At 42.8% G+C, this 25225-nt stretch overlaps 1 protein-coding gene across 1 annotated transcript in view; it reads left to right on the plus strand.

Moving 5' to 3' along the window:
* Positions 1 to 1242: 1242 nt before the first annotated feature.
* The window catches only part of LOC139406907 (tubulin tyrosine ligase-like family, member 7), a 209828-nt gene continuing 185845 nt past the window's right edge, over positions 1243 to 25225 (plus strand). Inside the window, exons 1-5 of the mRNA XM_071150057.1 lie at positions 1243 to 1475; positions 2002 to 2133; positions 13067 to 13188; positions 24205 to 24272; positions 24434 to 24592. Of these exons, the coding sequence (XP_071006158.1) occupies positions 1451 to 1475; positions 2002 to 2133; positions 13067 to 13188; positions 24205 to 24272; positions 24434 to 24592 (506 nt within the window). The 5' untranslated portion in view covers positions 1243 to 1450. The remainder of the gene's footprint in view (positions 1476 to 2001; positions 2134 to 13066; positions 13189 to 24204; positions 24273 to 24433; positions 24593 to 25225) is intronic.

The following is a 25225-nucleotide window of genomic DNA, read 5'->3' on the forward strand; positions in this document are numbered from 1 at the left end:
TAATATGACAACGGGAGGTAAATGCTCTCTGGCTATCTCTCAGTAGAAACAGAGAACAGTAGACTACAACACCCAGGGGGAGCGGTAGTGTCAGCAGTTCAGCTCATCCTTTCTCTCTCCCCCGCTGCACACTCTCCATCCTCACTGTGAATAGAGGGAAGAGAGCACAGCAACCCGTTGTTTGGATAGAAGTGACCGGGAGTTATTGAGTGATTGAGTAATGTGATTGGATTGTTTTCCCATTTTAATTTATTACGCTGACTTTGATGGAATCAATGGAACTGCTTTGCTTTAGCTGGCTGGTAGTGTGTGTGTGTCTGTGTGTGTGTGTGTGTGTGTTTGTGTTGTTCTTTCTGTATTGTATAGGCAAACGTGTGAATCACTTAAAGAGCATTTCACAATATGACCACAACAGGCTACTGTTGATCTCTACAGTGGCATTTTTTTGGTTAATCGAAAAATATACTGTTGATCACAATTGACACCATACAAAATAAGAAAATGAGCTACAGATATTTTGATAGCCTCCTTTTACTTTTCAACAACAGTTGCATCTGATTGTGTTCACTCAAGCCATTAACGGGCACAGATGGCACGATCACGAGACGTGGAGAGAGAAGAGGGACAAGCCTGAAACCCTTTTATTTGACAGCCGCATTAATATTTAATGACTCTCCCATGCAGCTGTCCTGTATATGGGCTAGTTGTGATTACGGAATTGCATTAATTACTACATGACTGTACGTCTGCTATAGCGCCAGAGGGGTGCAGTATTCAGTCACGCAGCTCCATACAGTGAAGCTCTGTCACAGTGAACTCATTCCATAGCAATGCTTCGGATGTGTCCCAAATGACACCCTATTCCCTGCATTGTGCACTACTATGGACCATATGTGCCCTCGTCAAAAGTACTGCACTACATGGGGAATAAGGTTCCATTTAGGACACAGTGCTTCGTGTCAGATTGATTTATATAGTGTGAGATCTGTGCGTGCTGCACATCGAAAGGTTGTCCAGGGCAGCAAAGAGCAAAGCATGCATGGAGCCAAGCAGCAGTTATTCTCCTCCTCCTCAACCTTGGCTGTAAAAAAAGTATTCTTCTTCTCTTCCTCCACAGGCACTAGACACCCGACACATCCATCACTTTCTCTGCGGGCTCTAAACGCACTGTGGCTCGGCTGAATTCTAAGGAGGAGTCCCACTCCTCGGTCCCCCCCCCCCCTCTACCTCTACCTCCCCCCTCTGCGGTCCCCTCTTCTCTACCTTCATGACCAGACTGAGGGAAGAGGAGAGGCTAGTGCTCAGATGATCCCGCTCTGTGCTGCCGTAACCAAATTTGTCCAGACAGGGAAGACATAAGTAGTGTCTCTGGAGGGCCCTGCCCGGTGTCCCCTCGGCCGCTAGCCTGGCAGAGTGCTCCGTTCCCCCCTTTGATCCCCTGGCCCGTGAGATGCCCTCTCCCCCTGACGATGGAGGTGAGTATGACACCTCTACTCTCCAGGCCTGACACGGCCAATTACCTCAGAGCTGAGATGCCCTCCTCTATCTCTCTCTCTCTCTCTCTCTCTCTCTCTCTCTCTCTCTCTCTCTCACACACACACACACACACACACACACACACACACACACACACACACACACACACACACACACACATATATAGATATAGATATAGTCTAGTATGTATGCACGCCCAGCGAATAATAATAGCAGGGTCACCTCCAGCATAACAGAGCAGGGCCTCCTTTCTCTTTTCCTTTTGTATGTCCGTTTGCATCCATTTGAGTCACAACTGGACTGTAGACAATAGCTGTATGAATATCCAACCAACCAATCACTACATCCTATCCTCCCACCATGTACTGGGGTTATTAATTAGTGCACATCGTAGCAAAAAGTTTTGCATCGAAAACTAGAGTTTCTGCCCGTTAGCTTTTTTTGGTTCGTAGTGAATTCACCCCTGTACTGTAGCTAATCTTGTACTGTGGCTCCCTCCTTCAGAGGATCAAGGACCATCCCTCATGAACGGGCCATCTGCGGACTCCCACCAGATCAGTGGGAGAAGGAAGGTCCGCACCAAGAAGAAGAAGGGGACCATTACGGCCAACGTGGCTGGCACCAAATATGAAATCGGTACGAGGGAATATTGTGCTTTGTGTTGTGATGTTAAGTTGCCTTGCACGAGCGGGCCAGAATGGCTCATAGGAGCAGGAGCCTGTCTCCTGTTTCTGTAGCATGAGGCAGCTTGATGTACAAGTACACCACCTGGACAGGATGCTAGTCTATCTATCGCAGGGCCTTACTCCTAATATATCTTCTTAATGCTAAGTGCCAAGCAGAGATGCATCGGGTCCCATTTTTACAGTCTTTGGTAAGACTCGGCTGGGGATCGAACTTCCAACCTTCCAATCTCAGGGTGGACACGATAACCACAAAGCCACTGATTTGTGATGTTAGCTTCATCTTTAAATTATAGGGAAAATTCAAAGCAAATGAATGTGATCCTATAGACAGTTTCTCATATTCAGGTGAACTCTCGCTCAGTGGTTGCCTAACTTTTTATGGAGTGACCCACCTAAAACGGGACTTTTCTTGTGACTCATCAAGTAAACAAAGCCTATGTTTCTGGCTAGTGTAATCGCTGGCTAGTGTTAAGTGGTGACCCAAAAAGCCACAGTAAATGTAAGGAAAACATTAATTGAACTATCTGATTTGGCAGACCATTTGAACATTGCATTTGTTTTTGAAACTCTAAAAAAACAATAACTCATTGAGTCAAGCCTTCGAAAAAATATCCAAGACAATTCAGTACATTCTCAAGTGAAGTAATTTAACCTGGCAGTGGATTTTTCCAAGGCAGGTAAAAGAGCTGAGTAAGCACTTTTCAAGTATTCTGTAAATTGGGTGATGGTATCTCAGGGGTGAACCCACCACCTACTAAAGTATGGAGTCAGCAACACAGAGAGAGGTTGATGGGTAGAGGGATGTTGTGGTGGGTACTGTAGTTGTAAGTCGTGCTGTGAATCTGTTCTCTAGCTGTGCAGAGACTCTCATTCTGGCCATATTGTAGCCATAGCGGGTGTCTAGTGTAGCAAATTAACATGAAGGACCAGATGGACTAAGCATTTCTACTAGAGCTAATCTTGCACCTGTTCAAAATGTATATCATTAAAGGTAATGATGAAAGATGGAACATAATATTGGTGGAGCCGTTAAGGCTGCGGCCCTTGGCATATATGCAATCCCCCTGCCAGCGAGGGATCGAATCCTGGCCCCACCGGTCTTCACACTATGTTCTCCCAGCTCATTTCTGTCTATCCCTTTCAATACTTTCAAATATGTATACACATTTAGAAACAGGATACACTATACAGTTGGACATATATTTTTGTTTTTGTAATGCTTCCCATAGAAATGGATGCCAAAGCTTTATGTAAATAGAGCTATTGAACCACACCTTAGTTTAATTTCAACATCCTACCATAACAACAATAAGAGTTACTGATGGGATTGTATGTCAGTCACTGCAGTGGATCAAAGGGAACAGACAAACCCACATTGTTTTTTGCTTTAGGTTAGCTGAATGCCATTAGACATTCCAGTGTAATTGGACTGTCACAGTCACATTGGAAAGATTTGTACTTGTTAAAGTGCAATTACGCAACATTAGGTCCAGCATCTCCAGGTTTGCCAAAGCTTTCAAGAAATGAATAAATACGTTGTTTCGTTATGGCATATGAATTTTTAATTAGTCACTGAATAATGAATAGTCAGTCGGTCATTGGATTAATGTCTAAGTGCGCCAGCTACCTATCTCTCATACTTCGGGTTTCCACTGGGATTTGAATATATTATGGGCCATTTATTTATCTTTTTTGTAAAATAGGGCATGGGTAACCTGTGTTCAGATACCTAAGCTAGGTTGGATATATTGAATCACTACAAGGCTGCCGGGTAGAGCACTATGGATGCTGTCTTAATTGGCTTGTCACCTCACCAGCATGAACCACACACTGCTACTCTTTAAGGTTCTTTAATGAACTGTAGGATGTGGTTCTACAAGCAATAGAAAAAGGAATGATATACAATTATGACTAGAAGATGCATGCAGTATAAAAGCTTAATCAGCTTAGCTTACTACAGTATGCAATGTAAACGAAATGAAATATGGCTTCACACAGATGTGAATACAATACTGACTTTAAATGATATGCTGTATGTAATCGGCATCTATTACATCTAACTAGAAGGATTTTGCAGTATAAGAGGAAATAAATGACAATAGCAGAATACATCTGCAGTCTATACTCTGCTACACAATAAAGTTCTAGTATGCTAACATTGACAGTAAACTATAAAGTGGCCCACAGTGCAATAAACTGCATACTCACCATAGAATGGCAGACAGAGCGAGTGCACTCACTTATACAACTTTATACAACGGGTGGGTCTAATCCTGAAAGCTGATTGGTTAAAACCGCATTCCCCATGGCGCAGTGGTTACTGCAGCGCCAGCTGTGCCATCAGAGTCCCTGGGTTCGCGCCCAGGCACTGTCGTAACCGGCCGCGACCGGGAGGTCCGTGGGGCGACGCACAATTGGCCTAGCGTCGTCCGGGTTAGGGAGGGATTGGTCGGTAGGGATCTCCTTATCTCATCGCGCACCAGCGACTCCTGTGGCGGGCCGGGCGCAGTGCGCGCTAGCCAGGTGCACGGTGTAAACTCCGACACATTGGTGCGGCTGGCTTCCGGGTTGGGATGTGCGCTGTGTTAGGCAGTACGGCTGGTTGGGTTGTGTATCGGAGGACGCATGACATTCAGCCTTCGTCTCTCCCGAGCCCGTACGGGAGTTGTAGCAATGAGACAAGATAGTAGCTACTACAACAATTGGATACCATGAAATTGGGGAGAAAAAGGGGTAAAAAAATGAATAAATAAATAACCGCATTCCCGGTGTCTATTCCACAAGTTACCACCGGATAAATCTATGAAGTTAAAATGCCGATGTACTCTGTTCCATCTGACTTTTTTACTCGCACTGGCTCGCCTGGGGGCGTATTCAATACGCAGATTCTGTTGCAAAACGTTTCTTAAAATAGAATCTAACGGCAGAAAACGAGGAGGGACATTTTTGAATTTGTCCAATAGAAACTCTTGTTTCGTTTTGCAACTGTTTGGACTCACCTGTCTCTTTTACGTGTAGAATATCCTAGCCTATTCATAGATATACCCTGCTTTACTGAAGTTGTGAGACATTGCAAGCCATGAAATTGCAAGATACAGCATTCCATTGCCCATAGATAGGCCTAGTGCACGTTTCTGACTCTCTGCCTGGTGGCCGACCTGCCTATATGGTGCCCCTCCCCTCTCTCTGTCCCTCGCTAGCTCGCCATGAAAGATGCGAGTGTTTGTGTTCTCGGAAGTACAAATCAGTCTCCTCCGTTCCAAAAATACTGAATCTGCCAAATCGATTCCTAGTGGAATCTAATCTTGACACTCAGAAATGGAAGACGAGCCCGGGAGTTGACGTGCAAGGAGTTAAACTCTCCACCACTATGTCGTTGGCAGCAGCGCAACTGAATTCCGGTGAAATTTATGAATTTTTCTTATAGTTTTATTGGAACCCCCCCCAAAAAAATGCAGTTTAAATGTAATTATTTTTGGTCCATTTGTCACTACCCTAGTACAAGCATCTCTGGAATACATTTTAAGGCGTTACATGCATTTTAGTAAAGATGCAAATGTATCTACATGTATTTGAAATACATTTTACCTTTTACCTTTTACCTTACATTTTATCGCATTGTAGGATTTTTAATGAATTTATTTGCAGATTATGGTGGAAAATAAGTATTTGGTCACCTACAAACAAGCAAGATTTCTGGCTCTCACAGACCTGTAACTTCTTCTTTAAGAGGCTCCTCTGTCCTCCACTCGTTACCTGTATTAATGACACCTGTTTGAACTTGTTATCAGTATAAAAGACACCTGTTCACAACCTCAAACAGTCCAAACTCCACTATGACCAAGACCAAAGAGCTGTCAAAGGACACCAGAAACAAAATTGTAGACCTGCACCAGGCTGGGAAGACTGAAACTGCAATAGGTAAGCAGCTTGTTTTAAAGAAATCAACTGTGGGAGCAATTATTAGGAAATGGAAGACATACAAGACCACTGATAATCTCCCTCGATCTGGGGCTCCACGCAAGATCTCACCCCGTGGGGTCAAAATGATCACAAGAACGGTGAGCAAAAATCCCAGAACCATACAGGGGGACCTAGTGAATGACCTGCAGAGAGCTGGGACCAAAGTAACAAAGCCTACCATCAGTAACGCACTACGCCGCCAGGGACTCAAATCCTGCAGTGCCAGACGTGTCCCCCTGCTTAAGCCAGTACATGTCCAGGCCCGTCTGAAGTTTGCTAGAGAGCATTTGGATGATCCAGAAGAAGATTGGGAGAATGTCATATGGTCAGATGAAACCAAAATAGAACTTTTTGGTAAATATCTCAACTCGTCGTGTTTGGAGGACAAAGAATGCTTAGTTGCATCCAAAGAACACCATACCTACTGTGAAGCATGGGGGTGGAAACATCATGCTTTGGGGCTGTTTTTCTGCAAAGGGACCAGGACGACTGATCCGTGTAAAGGAAAGAATGAATGGGGCCATGTATCGTGAGATTTTGAGTGAAAACCTCCTTCCATCAGCAAGGGCATTGAAGATGAAACCTGGCTGGGTCTTTCAGCATGACAATGATCCCAAACACACCGCCCGGGCAACGAAGGAGTGGCTTCGTAAGAAGCATTTTAAGGTCCTGGAGTGGCCTAGCCAGTCTCCAGATCTCAACCCCATAGAAAATCTTTGAAGGGAGTTGAAAGTCCTTGTTGCCCAGCAACAGCCCCAAAACATCACTGCTCTAGAGGAGATCTGCATGGAGGAATGGGCCAAAATACCAGCAACAGTGTGTGAAAACCTTGTGAAGACTTACAGAAAATGTTTGACCTCTGTCATTGCCAACAAAGGGTATATAACAAAGCATTGAGATAAACTTTTGTTATTGACCAAATACTTTTTTCCACCATAATTTGCAAATAAATTCATGAAAAATCCTTAAAAAAATTTGATTTTCTGGATTTTTTTTCTCATTTTGTCTGTCATAGTTGAAGTGTTTCTATGATGAAAATTACAGCCGTCTCATCTTTTTAAGTGGGAGAACTTGCACAATTGGTGGCTGACTAAATACTTTTTTGCCCCACTTCTGCCTATGTGATAATAGGAAGCACATATTCAGATTACCTTCACAGTACAGAAAAATGTCCTACCTTATTTTTCAAAACCTTCCATAATGACTTTCCCCATGTCAAGTCCATTTAACTCCTGAGTGTCAATTTCTTGCTCAAAGCCATGAGCAGGCCTGAGGCTGTGACCTTCTAAGGCTGTAGTGTCTATTTTCTTCATTTTGAGTGTTAAAACCTCTTGATACTACCCATCCCGGATCCGGGAGCGTAATCATCGCCTGAAACTAATTAACATAACGCAGCGGACATAAATATCCCTAGAAAATATTCCTATTCATGAAAATCACAAATGAAATATATTGAGACACAATATATTGAGCCTTTTGTTAATCAGCCAACAAACATTTTTGTAAGTTTATAATAGCCTAGCATAGCATTATACCTTGCTAGCAGCAGGTAACCTTGTCACGGAAATCAGAAAAGCAATCAAATTAAATCATTTACCTAAGATGAACTTCAGATGTTTTTTTTTTTGTTGAATTTTACCCCTTTTTTCTACCCAATTTCGTGGTATCCAATTGTTGTAGTAGCTACTATCTTGTCTCATTGCTACAACTCCCGTACGGGCTCGGGAGAGACGAAGGCTGAATGTCATGCGTCCTCCGATACACAACCCAACCAGCCGTACTGCCTAACACAGCGCACATCCAACCCGGAAGCCAGCCGCACCAATGTGTCGGAGGCTACACCGTGCACCTGGCAACCTTGGCTAGCGCGCACTGCGCCCGGCCCGCCACAGGAGTCGCTGGTGCGCGATGAGACAAGGAGATCCCTACCGACCAATCCCTCCCTAACCCGGACGACGCTAGGCCAATTGTGCGTCGCCCCACGGACCTCCCGGTCGCAGCCGGTTACGACAGAGCCTGGGCACGAACCCAGGGACACTGATGGCACAGCTGGCGCTGCAGTACAGCGCCCTTAACCACTGCGCCACCCGTGAGGCCCTGAACTTCGGATGTTTTCACTCACAAGACTCCCAGGTAGATAGCCAAAGTTCATTTTTTCCCAAAATATTATTTTTGTAGGCGAAACAGATCCGTTTGTTCTTCACGTTTGGCTGAGAAATCGCCCGGAAATTGCGGTCACCACAACGCCTACATTTTTTTCAAATTAGTTCCATAATATCGACAGAGACATGGCAAACGTTGTTTAGAATCCATCCTCAAGGTGTTTTTCTAATATCTATTCGATAATATATCCGTCGGGACAATTCCTTTTTCTCTAGGACCGATTGGAGTAATGGCTACCTCTGTACTTTACGCGAGAATCTCTCTCGGAGCCACCATGTGACCACTTACGCAATGTGCCCGCATACGGCTATTCTTCAACAGAAATGCGTAAAACTACGTCACAATGCTGTAGACACCTTGGGGAATACGTAGAAAGCGTAAGCTCGTTGATGGTACATTCACAGCCAAATCGGGAGTCATTGGAACGCAGCGCTTTCAAAACCTGGGGCACTTCCGGATTGGATTTTTCTCAGGCTTTCGCTTGCAACATCAGTTCTGTTATACTCACAGACAATATCTTTACAGTTTTGGAAACGTTAGAGTGTCAATTATATGCATATTCTAGCATCTTTTCCTGACAAAATATCCCGTTTAAAACGGGAATGTTTTTTCCCAAAAATGACAATAGAGTTCCAAGAAGTTTTAACTATAACCAGGGTGTCCTTTTTAGCTTTGTCTACAAGGTTTGCTGCCACCAAATGCGCCCTGGTTCGGGCATGTTCACAAACCTTTTTTCTGATGGCTCTTTTTTTTTTTTTTTTTTTTTTTTTTTTTTGATTGGAGTCTGCCTGAGGCATAGGATATCAATGTACCCACGCATTTGCTAGTTTAATCCCTACAGACGTTTCTAGACCCAAGCTCCCTACCTTTTTGCATGCCCAACTTTGAATTCTACATGACACGCCAGGGGTTATACGTTTGCTTGTTCTTGAACTTCAAATTGCACTTGCTCTGAGCACTTTGTCGGTGGATGCACTGCCCCCCTCCCCCCAGCTCCCCGTCTCCCTCTCCTGCTGAGTCTGGCTCGCTAGTAGCCCTACTAGCTAGTGGAGGTGCCGGTGGTGATGCTGAACTGGCGGGATTAGCAGCGCTGCTAGCTAAGGCATCGCCATCAGGAACAGTTTGTCTCTCACTGCTCTCCTTCGACACTAACAGTTCTCTGGCTCGTTCTGGGTTTGATTCACCATCTTACTTAGGATTTTTGGACTTAAAAAATGAATAAGAAAAGGCAATTGAGTTTGATTACATTTTTCATTTGGCTTTCCCACGATTCAAATTCAGTAGGCAGAAGACTAGACTAGGCTACGTGACGTGTTCACTAGCTGACCAAGACCTGTGTCAAGATCAGTTACTTACCCCACCAGCCCTCCCCATAACCTCTTTTTACAGATAAGAGCAGGTCTGGAATCAGTGTTGCATAATAGGATCATTATACAGAAGGATCACCGCCAATGATGGTCTTTCTGGGGGGCGGGAGTTTTAACGAGGAGGCAACTTGAAAGCTGATCGCTTTTATTAGAATATCTACAGTGCGAACAGTGTAACAACAATTAATAAATCATGCTGCGAGGGGTACCGGATCCAGGCAAATAGGTGCAGGAACAAACAAAGTCAAATCTGAGAGGAACAGGATCCGGCTCAAATTAAGTATGTTTTATAAACATCATGGAAGGATCTTATTGATTGCATTCGCACAGGTAGCCTAGTGGTTAGAGCGTTGGGCCAGTAACCGAAAGGTTGCTGGATCAAATCCCTGGGCTGACAAGGTGAAAATCTGTCGTTCTGCCCCCAAACAAGGCAGTTAACCCACTGTTCCCCGGTAGGCTGTCATTACAAATAAGAATTTGTTCTTAACTGATTTGCCTAGTTAAATAAAGGTTAAATAAAAAAAAAATTTACTTTAAAAAAAATCTAGAAATAGCAGATGACTCCTAAAATGCATTGCATGCGAGCCATGGACATTCTCACCATAAAGCCAAGGACGGTGAATCATTGCATCTCTCGTTTCATGATGGGCAAAATAATAACAGGAGCTGGCAAAAATAATGATTAAAAGGGGATGTCCGCTCACTGTTTTGCTTTTCCCAAACTTGAGGGGAGACTAAGCTTGGTTTTTAATCAAATGAAACAAAAACAAGCAATCTGTTTTGTAAAACAACAACGCTATTTCTAAATAGGATGGGGTCAGAATAATCATATCATAAATCACATCCCTCGTTCTATGGCACTGTGTGCACACCCAGGCCTTAAATGTCTTTGCCCGTAACATTCACACGTCTATACAAAATACTAGGCTCCTGTGAATTGTATCTTTTCCTATGTGCAAGGCACATTCTCAAAAAGAATGTGCCGTTGATATGGCATTATAGGAGCACTGAATAGTTTTTGAGGACAGCGTCTTTGGTAATCGGACGAGGGGCGCTCTTTGGACGGATAGCTTACTTTAACTAGCGAAATGAAGTATGCAGGTATGTCAATTGTGAATCATGAAAAAGCATGAGGGCAAAAACCTATGAATAAAACCCCTTTATTCATAGGCTACTTAGCTAATGCATGCCCAGAATAAAAAGATGCACCTATGCGAATTAAGGAGAGGGTAGGCTATGCTTGGTTTTTAATCAAATTAAACGAAATGGGGGAAAACCAATTGCTTTTTTGTTTCTAAATACGAGATTCACCGGCACAAAAGGCACATCTCTTGTTCGATTGACTGGATAGGCTGCACTTCCGCTCTCGAAATCCATACGTTAAGACTAGTAATACATACTGTTAAGACATAGTGGGTCTTGAAACTTCCCTTCAGCACTGCATGAAATTGTCACTTTTGCGCTTGTTTTTAAGGACACACCTTAAATATTGCCTCCCCTCCCACCTTAGTGTAAATTGCTGAGCCTGGCATAAGTGGTGGAAAATGCCAGTGCTCCAGTTTTTACATTATGAAATTGCAAACTCACTTGCATTTGACACTTGAACCTCTATCACCAGCCAAAAATAGAGCCTGAGATGCATTACTGAAGTAAAAAAAAATATATGAATAGAGATAACCTACTTATTATTAGTGAGATGAATGTCTACCCACTGGGCACAAACTGGTTGAATCAACATTGTTTTATGTCATTTGTCAACGTATTGTGACGTGGAATCTAGGTAGAAAATACATTGGATTAGAAAAAAGTAATCAAACTGCATTTAATGTTTTGATTTAGTCCAATTTTTTTATTTTGATCTTTGGTTGAGATGGAGACGTGAATGAACATTTTGATTATTCATTTGTAGACAAACTGGAATTAAAGCCAGACTAAGTCAGTTGCACACATGGAACTATCCAAGCAGCAAATACATCTCCTTTAAATGTTGATATTTGGTTGCCTTGTCAACCAAACACAATTCAATGTTACTTTTGTAATACATTAAATAGCCTAAAATAAAGGCTATTTTACAAACAAATGTAACATTCAACCTTAAAATGAGTAACATCCATGGCCACATTTAGAGGTTACTGTAACTATACATTTCTTCTTATGTGTAGCGTGCATGTTCAGGATAGCATGGATAGCTCGTCGCAGGTCTGTGGAGGTCTTCACAATTGCTGTAATAATCTGTGCTGAATCTCGAACGGCATTGATCACATGCACCATGTACTTTTAATGTGATCTCAACTGCAATCCAGATCATTTGCTTCCAACACTCTACTCAGCAAACTGGATGCAGTTTATCACAGTGCCATCCGTTTTGTCACTAAAGCACCTTATACCACCCACCACTGCGACTTGTATGCTCTAGTCGGCTGGCCCTCGCTACATATTCGTCGCCAGACCCACTGGCTCCAGGTCATCTACAAGTCCATGCTAGGTAAAGCTCCGCCTTATCTCAGTTCACTGGTTACGATGGCAACACCCATCCGTAGCACGCGCTCCAGCAGGTGTATCTCACTGATCATCTCTAAAGCCAACACCTCATTTGGCCGCCTTTCGTTCCAGTTCTCTGCTGCCTGTGACTGGAACGAATTGCAAAAATCGCTGAAGTTGGAGACTTTTATCTCCCTCACCAACTTCAAACATCTGCTATCTGAGCAGCTAACCGATCGCTGCAGCTGTACATAGTCTATTGGTAAATAGCCCACCCATTTTCACCTACCTCATCCCCATACTGTTTTTATTTATTTATTTTTCTGCTCTTTTGCACACCAATATCTCTACCTGTACATAACCATCTGATCATTTATCACTCCAGTGTTAATCTGCATAATTGTAATTATTTGCCTACCTTCTCATGCCTTTTGCACACAATGTATATATAGACTCCCCTTTTTTCTACTGTGTTATTGACTTGTTAATTGTTTACTCCATGTGTAACTCTGTGTTTTCTGTTCACACTGCTATGCCTTATCTTGGCCAGGTCGCAGTTGTAAATGAGAACTTGTTCTCAACTAGCCTACCTGGTTAAATAAAGGTGAAATAAAAAATAAAATAAAAAAATTTGTCTCTAAAGTGATAACACAATCTGTTGTACAAATAAAAAAGATATCTGACATTGTATTCCCATTTGGACTTTGCTGTGCTTTTAAATGGTTTGAAAGCATATTGATAACATATTGGAAATTCAACACATTTTTGGCTGTCTTTTTGAGTGGGATCTCTTTGAATCAACTTCTCAACCAAATATTTCCCAATTATCCACGTTGAAATTATGTGGTGTGACCAGTGGTTAATGACTTGACTAATTTAGTGACTATTCAATTATGTTATGTTTTCCAGTTCGGATAGCGATCAATGAAATGGTCTTCCTGAAAACCCGAGATGAGGACGAGACAGCCAACCTCATCTGGAGCGACTCGGCTGTGCAGCACGAGAAAATCGCTGATCTCAGGAACTACCAGGTATGTAGGGAACAGTTTGACACATCTTTGCTTTGGTATGCCTGTGACCTTCCACATGGGGTGGGGTAGAGTTTCTTACTTTAAAGTAAAGATGTTTGTTTGTGAAGTAAGTTCTAAAGGGGGAAGGGTGCAGTATAATTTGTGTTGAGAAATTAATTAGAAAATAATGCAGTACATCTTTGCCTCAAACACAATAGAGGTAAACACTTTTCAGAGAACATCGGAGGGTTTCCATGTCTGTGATTTTCCCGTCAAATTGGGCTACTTTGATAACGATGCCGCTGATGAAAATGTATGAGTTGCGGGTTTTTGGGGTACTTCTAAATTGGTCAGTTCTATATGGGATCCTTGGGACGTCCCTACCTTAACCTTAACCCTTACCTAAACCTAACCTTAAACATTTTACATTTTGACTTTAATGGGGTGGGGACGTCCAAAGGACCCCTTCTAAATTACACCTCAGCCACCAAGGCATTTAAAAGCATAAATGTATTTCACTGACCTGCTGCTGACTATCAGGCAGTGAGGCAGGCTGTTGCTGAGTGAGTTAGTGAGTGGAGGGGGCAGGCCAGAGTGGGGCGTGTGTGTGTTGAGAAAGTGGTGCAGCAGGCAGCTGAGTCACATGAGTGAGAGGAGTGCAGCATGTGCGCACATCATGATAGGTGATGTGAGAACAACGAACTAACAAGTGATGTGAGAACAACAATCTAACCGCACAGGTGTTGTGGAAGCTACTCTGAATAAATATTTTACCAAGGTACCAATTACTTTACAATAAAAGAAGTTAAGCTGCACCAATGCTACCATTAAACTATAGTACTTAACTTTAGTTACTTTGAAAAGTAGATCACTACATCCAAGCTACTTAGTGATAAATGATCATATCTAAACCTGAAATGTCATAGACTACAAATTGCAAGAACACATGTTAAGAGTGTGCAATTTAGCCTATTAAAAACAATGTTTGAAGTGAGAATTAGTCAGGTCTTATGCCGAAAAATAAAGGAAATTCTTGCTTACTTTACCAATATTTAGGGGTTCACAGCTAAGCTGAGAAACCTATTGTTATTCTCAGATGTTTTTTTTCTTGACATAGTCAAACAACTCAAGCATACACTGAGTATACAAAACATTAAGAACACCTGCTCTTCCATGACGTAGACTGACCAGGCAAATCCAGTTGAAAGCTATGATCCCTTATTGATGTCACTTGTTAAATCCATTTCAATCAGTGGAGATGAAAGGGAGGAGACAGGTTAAAGAAGGACTTTTAAGCCTTGAGACAACTGAGATATGGATTGTGTATGTCTGCCATTCAGAGGGTAAAAGGGCAAGGCAACATTTTTAAAGTGCCTTTCAATGGGGTATGGTAGTAGGTGCCAGACGCACTGGTTTGTGTCAACAACTACAGCGCTGCTGGGTTTTTCCACACAACAGTTTCCTGTATGTATTAAGAATGGTCCACCACCCAAAGGACATCCAGCCAACTTGACACTACTGTGGGAAGCATTGGAGTCAACATGGGCCAGCATCCCTGTGGAACGCTTTCGATACCTTGTAGAATCCATGCCCTGACGAATTGAGTCTGTTCTGAGGACAAAGGGGCGGGGGGGGGGGGGGGGGGGGGGGGGGGGGGGGGGGGGGGGGGGGGGGGGGGGGGGGGGGGGGGGGGGGGGGGGGGGGTAGGGCTGGGCAATATGGCCTATCTACATTTTTGGACAATTCACAATATATATCGATTTCTCTTGTTTTTCTCTAAAGACCAAGACATAATTCTTATTTGAATTTTCTTTATTAAAAAAACTAAATATACAAGGCCTCAAGGCCTATTTGTGCAAAACAAATGAACCACACTGCTTGCCAGGCTGTCATCATTGTATGCAAATGAAATAAAAAATTAAGAATGAAAACATGTATCCCTAAGAAGAATTTGCACAATAATAAATTAAATATTCTGTCAAACAAAATATCTTCCTTTACTTTGTTCTTCACAAGTTTCTGGCGAGGAACACAAGCCTGTCTAATGACTCTGGCTTGAGGCATGCCCTGTGACATTTCAGAATGTTCCCACCTGTGCTAAAGACCCTCTCTGAAGGGGCACTTGTAGCAGGAATGCACAAGTACTTTTTAAGCAAGCTTACTCAGTCTTGGCCTCATGGAGACTCCACCACTCAAGTGGGTCTGTCTGGGTCTGTGTCAGGGGACATCATCAAGTAACTTGACAACTCAATTTTGATGTTGTCCTCCTCTGACTGTGGGCCAGACAGCACTGTCTTCTTGAAGAAGCTTGCAAGTGTTTTCTTGCCCTTCTTAGACACAGGTTCACTTTCTTCTTCTTGGTGCACAGTTGTGCCAGGGTGACGTGTGCTTTCCTCAGCTAGCAGAGACTTCAGCTCCAAAACAGCTCTTTGTCTGATGCTCTCAATCTTGTCATCTGCTTTATATGTTGTCCTGAACCAGGGATCCACCAGCGAGGGTATATCAAGGAGTTCAAATGTGAAAGGATCTTCGTACTTGTTGTTGAGATACTGTAGTGTGGCACTCTTGATTTTCTTTGTGAGCGTGCCCTCACCTTCCTCTGGCTACAGGAGGCTGCTGTTGAACAGGTTTAGCACAGGCTTGAGGTATGAGATGCTGACGTAGTTCTCTCCAGACAGCATGTCAGTGAATTCCTGTAGTGGGCCTATGGCTTTGTTCACTGACTCCAACACATCAATATCCTGATAGTTGAGCAGCAGGTGCCTGCTTTTCTTCTCTGAGGCCAGGACTCGGGCTATGGCCTTTTCTTGTTCCAGGATTCGTTCTATCATCTTCTGTCTTGATCCCCACCTGGTTGGGGACTCTGTTGAGAGCTGGCGAGTGTGTAGACTGAGCTCAGTCTGTGCTACAGACAAATCTCTCTTCTTCTCCCTCTGTCTATTCTATTGTTTAGGAATGTTTGACCACTAGCTGTTTGAATATGTAATTTATATAATAATTTTGATTGAAAATGTATTAATTTAGTTAATGTTGTTATAATTAAAACAGCCTGTGGTTATTTGCTGTTGGATTGGCAGAATGACACAACTACTAACATATTAGCTGGCCTGAACATAACTTTTTTGTTGCACTTTAATTATCCAATGTCACACTTACCGATGGCGAGTTGAAGTCTGTGTTCAAAGCAGGCGGATCCAGTTGTTCAAGCGCAAATGCTTTTATCATGTTGCTCCCACTGTCAGTTGTCATGCACACCTGTCGGTCTTCGCTCATCAAACGTTCAGTTTGTCTTTTAGCAGATGTTTTGGGAATCGGGCGACTGTAATCGGCATTGCGTAGTCTCATGCATTCCTCCCATTCCCCCGCGTGTTTCAGTTGCAGGTGATGGAAGAGGTAAGTTGTCCTGCTGCTTTTTGAAACAATTGTCTTTCGACACGTTTTACACAGGAAATTAGTTTGCTGAACATCAGACCTCTTAAACCCGAACGAACCACTTCCATATTACTGAAAAAACATTGCTGCCCTTTTTGAGGATGATAGAGAGCAGTAGAGATACTCTGAATGATCGGCTATGAAAAGCCAACTGACATTTACTCCTGATGTGCTGACCTGTTGCAACCTTGACAACCACTGTGATTATTATTATTTGACCCTGCTGGTCATCTATGAACATTTGAACATCTTGGCCATGTTCTGTTATAATCTCCACCCGGCACAGCCAGAAGAAGACTGGCCACCCCTCATAGCCTGGTTCCTCTCTAGGTTTCTTCCTAGGTTTTGGCCTTTCTAGGGAGTTTTTCCTAGCCACCGTGCTTCTACACCTACATTGCTTGCTGTTTGGGGTTTTAGGCTGGGTTTCTGTACAGCACTTTGTGACATCAGCTGATGTAAGATGGGCTTTATAAATACATTTGATTTGCTGATTTCCTCACGAGAGGCTGAGCTGGCTTCCTCACTTTCCATTTTGGTGGAACTCTTACCGCCGCTACACTGATGCGGCGTGGTTACAATTAGTGAAAGGCTGTCTAGGGTTGTGATTGGTGGATAACCTCTGTGCACGTGTTGTCACGCAATTGGGACATGATTAGACATTACCCTGAAAGAGAAGAGACAGTGAGATGCTGCGTTTGTAAAACGTTGCAACATTATAACAGAACCTCGATTCTTGCCATACAGGCATTTTCCATATCTATGCAAAAACACAGTCGAATATAACGGAAAAAAAACTTGATATATCGCCCAGTCCTAGGGGGAGGGTTCAACTCGGTGTAGGTGTTCCTAATGCTTGGTATGCTCAGTGTAGATTGTTAACTTTATTTCTAATTTGGCACACAGAAACTAGAGGCCATGAGTAACTTGGTGAAAAATAATGGTGCCGATTGGCCTATAGGCGGTGCTGTTATAAGCGGTCTCACTAAAACTCTCATCCGCCACCCCGTTTGACCTAGAGACTTGAAACTGTATATGTAGGTGTCTTTCCTCATGCTGATAAGATTTGCCTCAAGGACCCATCATGATAGATTTTCCTCCATCTTGGACATTTTGGAAAACCTTTTGAAAAACCTATTCTAATGAATCACATAGGTCCAAATAACACCAGATTCATCTTAGTTTGAGGAAAGCTAAGGGATAGAGTTAGCGCTAGTAGTTAGCTACATACTTGTCCAGTCCTACCAATTAAATGGAAAAATGCAGAGAACAAGGTGAAGTAATTTTAGATTGTCATTATGGAGACACCTATTGGATAAATGTGGGCACTCCTCTCTTGCGGCAAAAAAAAAAAAGAAAGTGGTTGAGTGATTATTGGGCTAAATTATTTTGCTAGATCTGGCAACCCTGGAGTCTTGTGACACACAGCTCTGCTTCCTTTCCACACACATGTTGCTTATCCCATTGTCATTTTATACAATGGCAAGAAAAAGTATGTGAACCCTTTGGAATTACCTGGATTTCTGCATAAATTGGTCAATAAATTGTATCTGACCTTCATCTAAGTTACAACAATAGACACACACACACACACACACACACACACACACACACACACACACACACACACACACACACACACACACACACACACACACACACACACACTCTTAAACTAATAACACACATATTATTGTATTCAATATAGACAAGAGAAATACATAATTTAAAAATTCACAGTGTAGGTTGGAAAAAGTATGTCAACCCCTAGCTATTCGAGTCAGGAGTCAGCTAACCTGGAGTACAATCATTGAGATGAGATTGGAGATGTTGGTTAAAGTTATACAAAACACTCACAAAATTTGAGTTTGATATTCACAAGAAGCATTGCCTGATGTGAACTGTTCCTCGAACAAAATAGATATCAGAAGACCTAAGATTAAGAATTGTTGACTTGCATAAAGCTGTAAAGGGTTACAAAAGTATCTCTAAAAGCCTTGATGTTCATCAATCCACGGTCAGACAAATTATCTCTAAATTGAGAAAGTTCAGCACTGTTGCTACTTTCCTTAGGAGTGGCTGTCCTGCAAAAATGACTGCAAGAGCACTTTGCAGAATACTTAAGAGGTTAAGAAGAATCCTAGAGTGTCAGCTAAAGACTTACAGAAATCTCTGGAACATGCTAACATCTCTGTTGACGAGTCTACGATACGTAAAACACTAAACAGAATGGTGTTTATGGGAGGACACCACTGAAGAAGCCACTGCTGTCCAAAAAAACCCATTGCTGCACGTCTGAAGTTCGCTGTGGAACATCCAGCACCTGGACGGTCCACAGCGCTACTGGCAAAATACTCTGTGGACAGATGAAACTACAGTTGAGTTGTTTGGAAGGAACACACAACACTATGTGTGGAGAAAAAAGGCACAGCACACCAACATGACAACCTCATCCAAACTGTAAAGTATGGTGGAGGGAGCATCATGGTTTGGGGCTGCTTTGCTGCCTCAGGGCCTGGACATCTTGCTATCATCGGTGGAAAAATGTATTCCCAAGTTTATCTATATTTTAGGCCATCTGTCTGCCAATTGAATGTCAACAGAAGTTGGGTGATGCAACAGGACAACGACCCAAAACAGAGAAGTAAATCAACAACAGAATGGCTTCAACAGAAGAAAATACACCTTCTGGAGTTCTGACCTCAACCCGATTGACCTCAAGAGAGCGGTTCACACCTGACATCACAAGAATATTGCTGAACTGAAACAGTTTTGTAAAGAGGAATGGTCCAAAATTCCTCCTGACCGTTGTGCAGGTCTAATCCGCAACTACAGAAAATGTTTCGTTGAGGTTATTGCTGCCAAAAGAGGGTCAACCAGTTATTAAATCAGGGGTTCACATACTTTTTTTTACCCTGCACTGTGAATGTTTACACGGTGTGTTCAATAAAGACATGACAACTTGTAGTTGTTTGTGTGTTATTCGTTTAAGCACACTGTGTGTGTCTATTGTTGTGACTTAGATGAAGGTCAGGTCAAATTTGATGACCATTTTATGCAGAAATCCAGGTAATTCCAAAGGGTTCACATACTTTTTCTTGCCACTGAACAACATATCTTGTAAAACAATTGTAGTTCCAATCCTTTAAGACCATCATTGGCTTACCTATGAATAAGTGACACCTCACTTGGTCAAGCCCAGGGACCAGCCAGAGTTTCCCCTTGTTGCTTGCATAGTTTTATGACCCTTCGGTGCTGTCTTGTCACACCAGGTGAGAACGGCCACGGTGAGCGCCTCAGCAGCAGCCAGTGTACCATGAGGGGAGCAGGAAGTAGCTTTGATTTTACTTTAACTCGTTTTAACTCGTTTCCTTGGTTCAACCCCCGCGGCCCAGTGCTGCTTACACACTGCTCTGCTTCGACATCCGAGAAGAGGAGATGGAGGGGAGGTTTGGAGACAAGGCATGTCAGAGTCCCTGCTGTGTCCCCGGGCTCCTCCAGTACAACAGACAGATCACATGAAGAGTGTGCCGGCCTGTCATAGTGACAGTCACTTTATAATGGCAGACCCTCTCACTCTCTTGCTCTCTCCAAATCAATTGTATTTGTCATATGCTTTGTAATCAGCAGGTGTAGACTAACAGTGAAAGCTTACTCACTGGCCCTTCCCAACAATGCAGAGTAATAATAGAAACATGATAAAAAGAGGAATAAATACACTACTTGCCGTGTGGTAGCAGAGAGAACAGTCTATGACTTTTTAGGGCCTTCCTCTGACACCTCCTGGATGGCAGGGAGCTTGGCCCCAGTGATATACTGGGCCGTAGGCACTACTCTCTGTAGCACCTTGCAGTTGCCATACCAAGCTGTGATGCAGTCAGTTAAGATGCTCTCAATAGTCACGATGCTCTCAATGGTGCAACTGTAAAACTTTTTGAGGATCTGACGGCCCATGACAAATCTTTTCAGTCTCCTAAGGGGGAAGAGGCGTTGTCGTGCCCTCTTCATGACAGTTGGTGTGTGTGGACCATGATCATTCTGTAGTAATGTGGACACAGAGGAACTTGAAGCTCTCAAACCGCACCACTACAGCCCCGCCGATGTGAATGGAGGCGTGCTTGGCTCTCCATTATCTGTAGTCCACGATCAGCTCTTTTGTCCTGCTGACGTCCGTCAATTCAATTCAATGGGCTTTATTGGCATGGGAAACATATATTTATATTGCCAAAGCAAGTGAAATAGACAATAAACAAAAGAATCTAAACAAGGGGAATAAACAATTAGAAATGAACAGTAAACATTTCAAATGTTATATTATTGTCTATGTACAGCATTGTAACAATGTGCAAATAAGTATGAAAGGGAAAATAAATAAAGAGATAAATATAGTTTGTATTTACAACAGTGTTTGTGCTCCACTGGTTGCCTATTCTTGTGGCAACAGGTCACAAATATTGCTGCTGTGGTGGCACACTGTGGTATTTCATCTCATAGATATGGGAGTTTATCAAGATTGGATTTTTCTTTTTTCTAATTCTTTGTGGATCTGTGTAATCTGAGGGAAATATGTGTCTCTAATATGGTCATACATTTGGCAGGAGGTTAGAAAGTGCAGCTCAGTTTCCACCTCATTTTGTGGGCAGTGTGCACATAGACAGACCTGGCTCTCAAAAGAAGACAGGCAATGTCAGTCTCTCTCGATAGCACGGCCATGCTCACTGAGTCTGTACAAACAGTACCAGTCAAAAGTTTGGACACACCTACTCAATCAAGGGTTTTTCTTTATTTTGACTATTTTCTACATTGGAGAATAATAGTGAAGACATCAAAACAATGAAATAACACATATGGAATAATCTAATAACCAAAAAGTGTTAAACAAATCAAAATCTATTTTATTTTTTAGATTCTTTAGATTCTGCCTTAATGACAGCTTTGCACACTCTTGGCATTCTCTCAACCAGCTTCACCTGGAATGCTTTTCCATCAATCTTAAAGGAGTTCCCACATATGCTGAGCACATGTTGGCTGTTTTTCCTTCACTCTGCAGTCCAACTCAACCCAAACCATCTCAATTGGGTTGAGGTCGGGTGATTGTGGAGGCCAGGTCATCTGATGCAGCACTCCATCACTCCCCTTCTTGGTCAAATAGCCCTTACACAGCCTGGAGGTGTGCTGGGTCATTGTCATGTTGAAAACAAATGATAGTGGGACTAAGCACAAATCAGATGGGATGGCGTTTCGCGGCAGAATGCAGTGGTAGCCATGCTGGTTAAGTGTGCCTTGACTTCTAAATAAATAACTGACACCTCCTCTTCCATTCTTCACGGTGGGAACCACACATGCGGAGATCATCCGTTCATCCACTCTGCGTCTCACAAAGAACCGAAAATCTCAAATTTGGACTAAAGGACATATTTCCACCGGTCTAATGTCCATTGCTTGTGTTTGTTGGCCCAAGCAAGTCTCTTCTTATTCTTATTGGTGTCCTTTAGTAGTGGTTTCTTTGCAGCAATTTTACCATGAAGGCCTGATTCACGCACGTCTCCTGAACAGTTTTTGTTGAGATGTGTCTGTAGCTTGAACTCTGTGAAGCATTTATTTTGGCTGCAATCTCAGGTGCAGTTAACTCTAATGAACTGATCCTCTGCAGCAGAGGTAAGTCTGGGTCTTCCTTTCCTGTGGCGGTCCTCATGAGAGCCAGTTTCATCATAGCGCTTGATGGTTGATGTCTTAAAGTAATGATGGACTGTTATTTTTCTTTGCTTACTTGAGCTGTTCTTGCCATAATATGGTCTTTTACCAAATAGTGCTATGTTCTGTATACTCTCTTGGGGCTCTGTGGGGTCTGTTTGTGTTAGTACCAGCTGTCTGAAGGGACTCTTCTTTAGGCTCATCTCTCTGTAGGTGAGGGCTTTGTTATGGAAGGTTTGAGAATTCCTTTTAGGTGCTTGTAGAATTTAATTGCTATTTTCTGGATTTGGATAATTTGTGGGAAACATCCTAATTGTGTTCTTCATGCATTATTTGTTGTTTTACGTGGTACACTGAGGATGTTTTTGCAGATTTCTGCATGCAGAGTCTCAATTTGGTGTTTGTCCCATTTTGTGAATTCTTGGTTGGTGAGTGGACCCCAGACCTCACATCCATAGAGGGAAATGGTTTCTATAACTGTTTAAGTATTTTTATCCAGATCCTAATTGGGATGCAAAATGTTATGTTCCTTCCATAGAAGGCCCTTCTTGCTTTGCCTCTCAGATCGTTCACAGCTTTGTGGAAGTTACCTGAAGTGCTAATGTTTAGGCCGAGGTACAGTAGGTATTGTTTTTTGTGTAATTTAGGGCAACACTGTCTTAGGTGAATTTGTGGTCCTGGCAACTGGACATTTTTTGGAACACCATTATTTTTCTCCTCCTGAGATTAACTGTCAGGGCCTAAGTCTGACAGAATCTGTGCAGAAGATCTAGTTACTGCTCTAGGTCCTTCATTGGAGACAGAAGCTCTCTCTCTCTCTCTCTCTCTCTCTCTCTCTCTCTCTCTCTCTCTCTCTCTCTCTCTCTCTCAAATAACTGAGACATCAACTGTGATGCTCAGTCAAAACAGTAACAAAGGTTTTTCAGAGGTCTTTGTGTTCCTTTGAAAATGGCCCAACTGCATTTGAGCTCTCACTGCTGTGTGAACTTGACCTCCTCAGCTAGCGCCATGTGCTAGCCATCCATCTTCGGAATCAGCTATTTGATTACCCCGGACAGTAATGATCGATTAAAGCACTGCAGAGTCAAAGGGAATTAGGCATAGCTAAGTGAAGATACAGGAAGTGTAGGTTGGAACAAAACTGGTTGAACATTACTTCTGTAGGGTATATGCTCAACATGTCTCTCTGTGGCAATTGGAAGTATCACTACATACTTTGCATAGCTAGAATGATTCGACTTTCAGATGCAATAGTCTCATAAGCTTACAACAGAAAAAAGGAGAATAAAAGGAATCCCTGAACAAACGGTTTTGATTTTCACTCATGATGTCTCTCACATGCACAGCTTTCAGCCTAATTGTGAGATTTCTTCCAAATCTCAGAGCACCTAATTACATCTGTCTCGTATGTATAATCACGGATTCCTTTCACACACGTGTTCGTGTTTATTTTCTTCATTCCTTCTTTCTCTCGTTCTGTGATTTGCTTGGAAAGTTTGCTGTCAAGCTGCAGTTCATACGAGCCTAATTAACGCCCCTGTTCAACCTCATTTGGTCAAAGAATACAGAAAACCCAGGCTTTTTTCTCTCTCCCACATTCAAAGCAATTCATTCGTCTGTCACTGCCTACAATTGCCGGAGCTCCGATGCACAACCAATTACCTTACCCCTTGGAGTAAAGATTGATATTCTTTTTTCGTTTTAAATTAAAAATGATGGGGTAAACCAAATAAAGATTAAGAAACGTCTAACAGTCACCTTTTGTTTTGAGTCCGTAATTGGGCATAAATGTCAGAACATTGTAATCTCACATCAGGGTTTTCTCTTTAATGTTACAATTTTGGGGGCGAAGTTGGAGGTAAACAGCGCAATGGCCTCAAAAACATTATTATGTCTGCATGTCTTTTTCTGTAGAGAATTAACCATTTCCCTGGGATGGGGGAGATTTGCCGGAAAGACTGTTTGGCAAGGAATATGTCCAAGTAAGTGCTTTTCCTGTTCTTTTACACCACTAAGTTGGTTACTAGTTAGTAATTGGCTAAGCATTATACAAACTTTGGGGTTTGTTATATAAACAATTTTACAGTGAAGATATTTATTTATCTTATTGTCCCCACTCCCTTTCTCTTCTCCCCGCACACAGAATGATCAAGAGCCAGCCTCAGGAGTACAGCTTTATTCCCAAAACGTGGATCTTCCCCGCCGAGTACACCCAGTTTCAGAACTACGTGAAGGAGCTGCGGCGGAAACGCAAGCAGAAGACGTTTATCGTCAAGCCGGCCAACGGAGCCATGGGTCACGGGTAGGTCAAGGGTGGAGGGTGAGGATGGATTGTCGGGCCATTACAAGTGTCTGACTGAGAGAAAGATAATAGGGGGGAGATGGCCCTGACATAAGCTTGGAAATAATAACGTGCCAGGGCCTCAATTATGTAATTCAGTCGAAAGAATAAAACGATTCTCACAGCAGGCCTCGTTTACAACTTTCCGTACATAAATCAGTGGATAGCGAGGACGCGGCCGGCACCCTGGCAAGTCCATTCCCTGAAGGTCCCTGCATGTGATTGTTGAATCACCACAGATCACCACGGAGATCGGGTCTGACTAGAAATAGACCCTGCTGCCCCGGGCTGCTTCTATCTCTCGTTCAGAAGGCAATGGCAGCCAATTTAGGCCAAATGCAGGATCGTTATCACTGGGCACCAAACGCAAGAAGACGGCCTGGAACAAGGTGGGACTGTACCTGGACTTTTCCAATAACAAACGTACCTATTCGTTGTCTGTTGCAAAATGTTTTTAAACCTTTTCCGTTGCTGCACAAATGATCACGGCCCAGGTCGATCACAAAATCCAAAGGGTCTTTCAAGTACTGTATGTTGTGTAAAAAGTATTAGCCAAGTATTATGGCCCACCATTGCAATGATGTAAGACAAGAG

Source organism: Oncorhynchus clarkii, chromosome 4 (genome assembly GCF_045791955.1).
Source record: "Oncorhynchus clarkii lewisi isolate Uvic-CL-2024 chromosome 4, UVic_Ocla_1.0, whole genome shotgun sequence".
NCBI classification, from domain to species: Eukaryota; Metazoa; Chordata; class Actinopteri; order Salmoniformes; family Salmonidae; genus Oncorhynchus; species Oncorhynchus clarkii.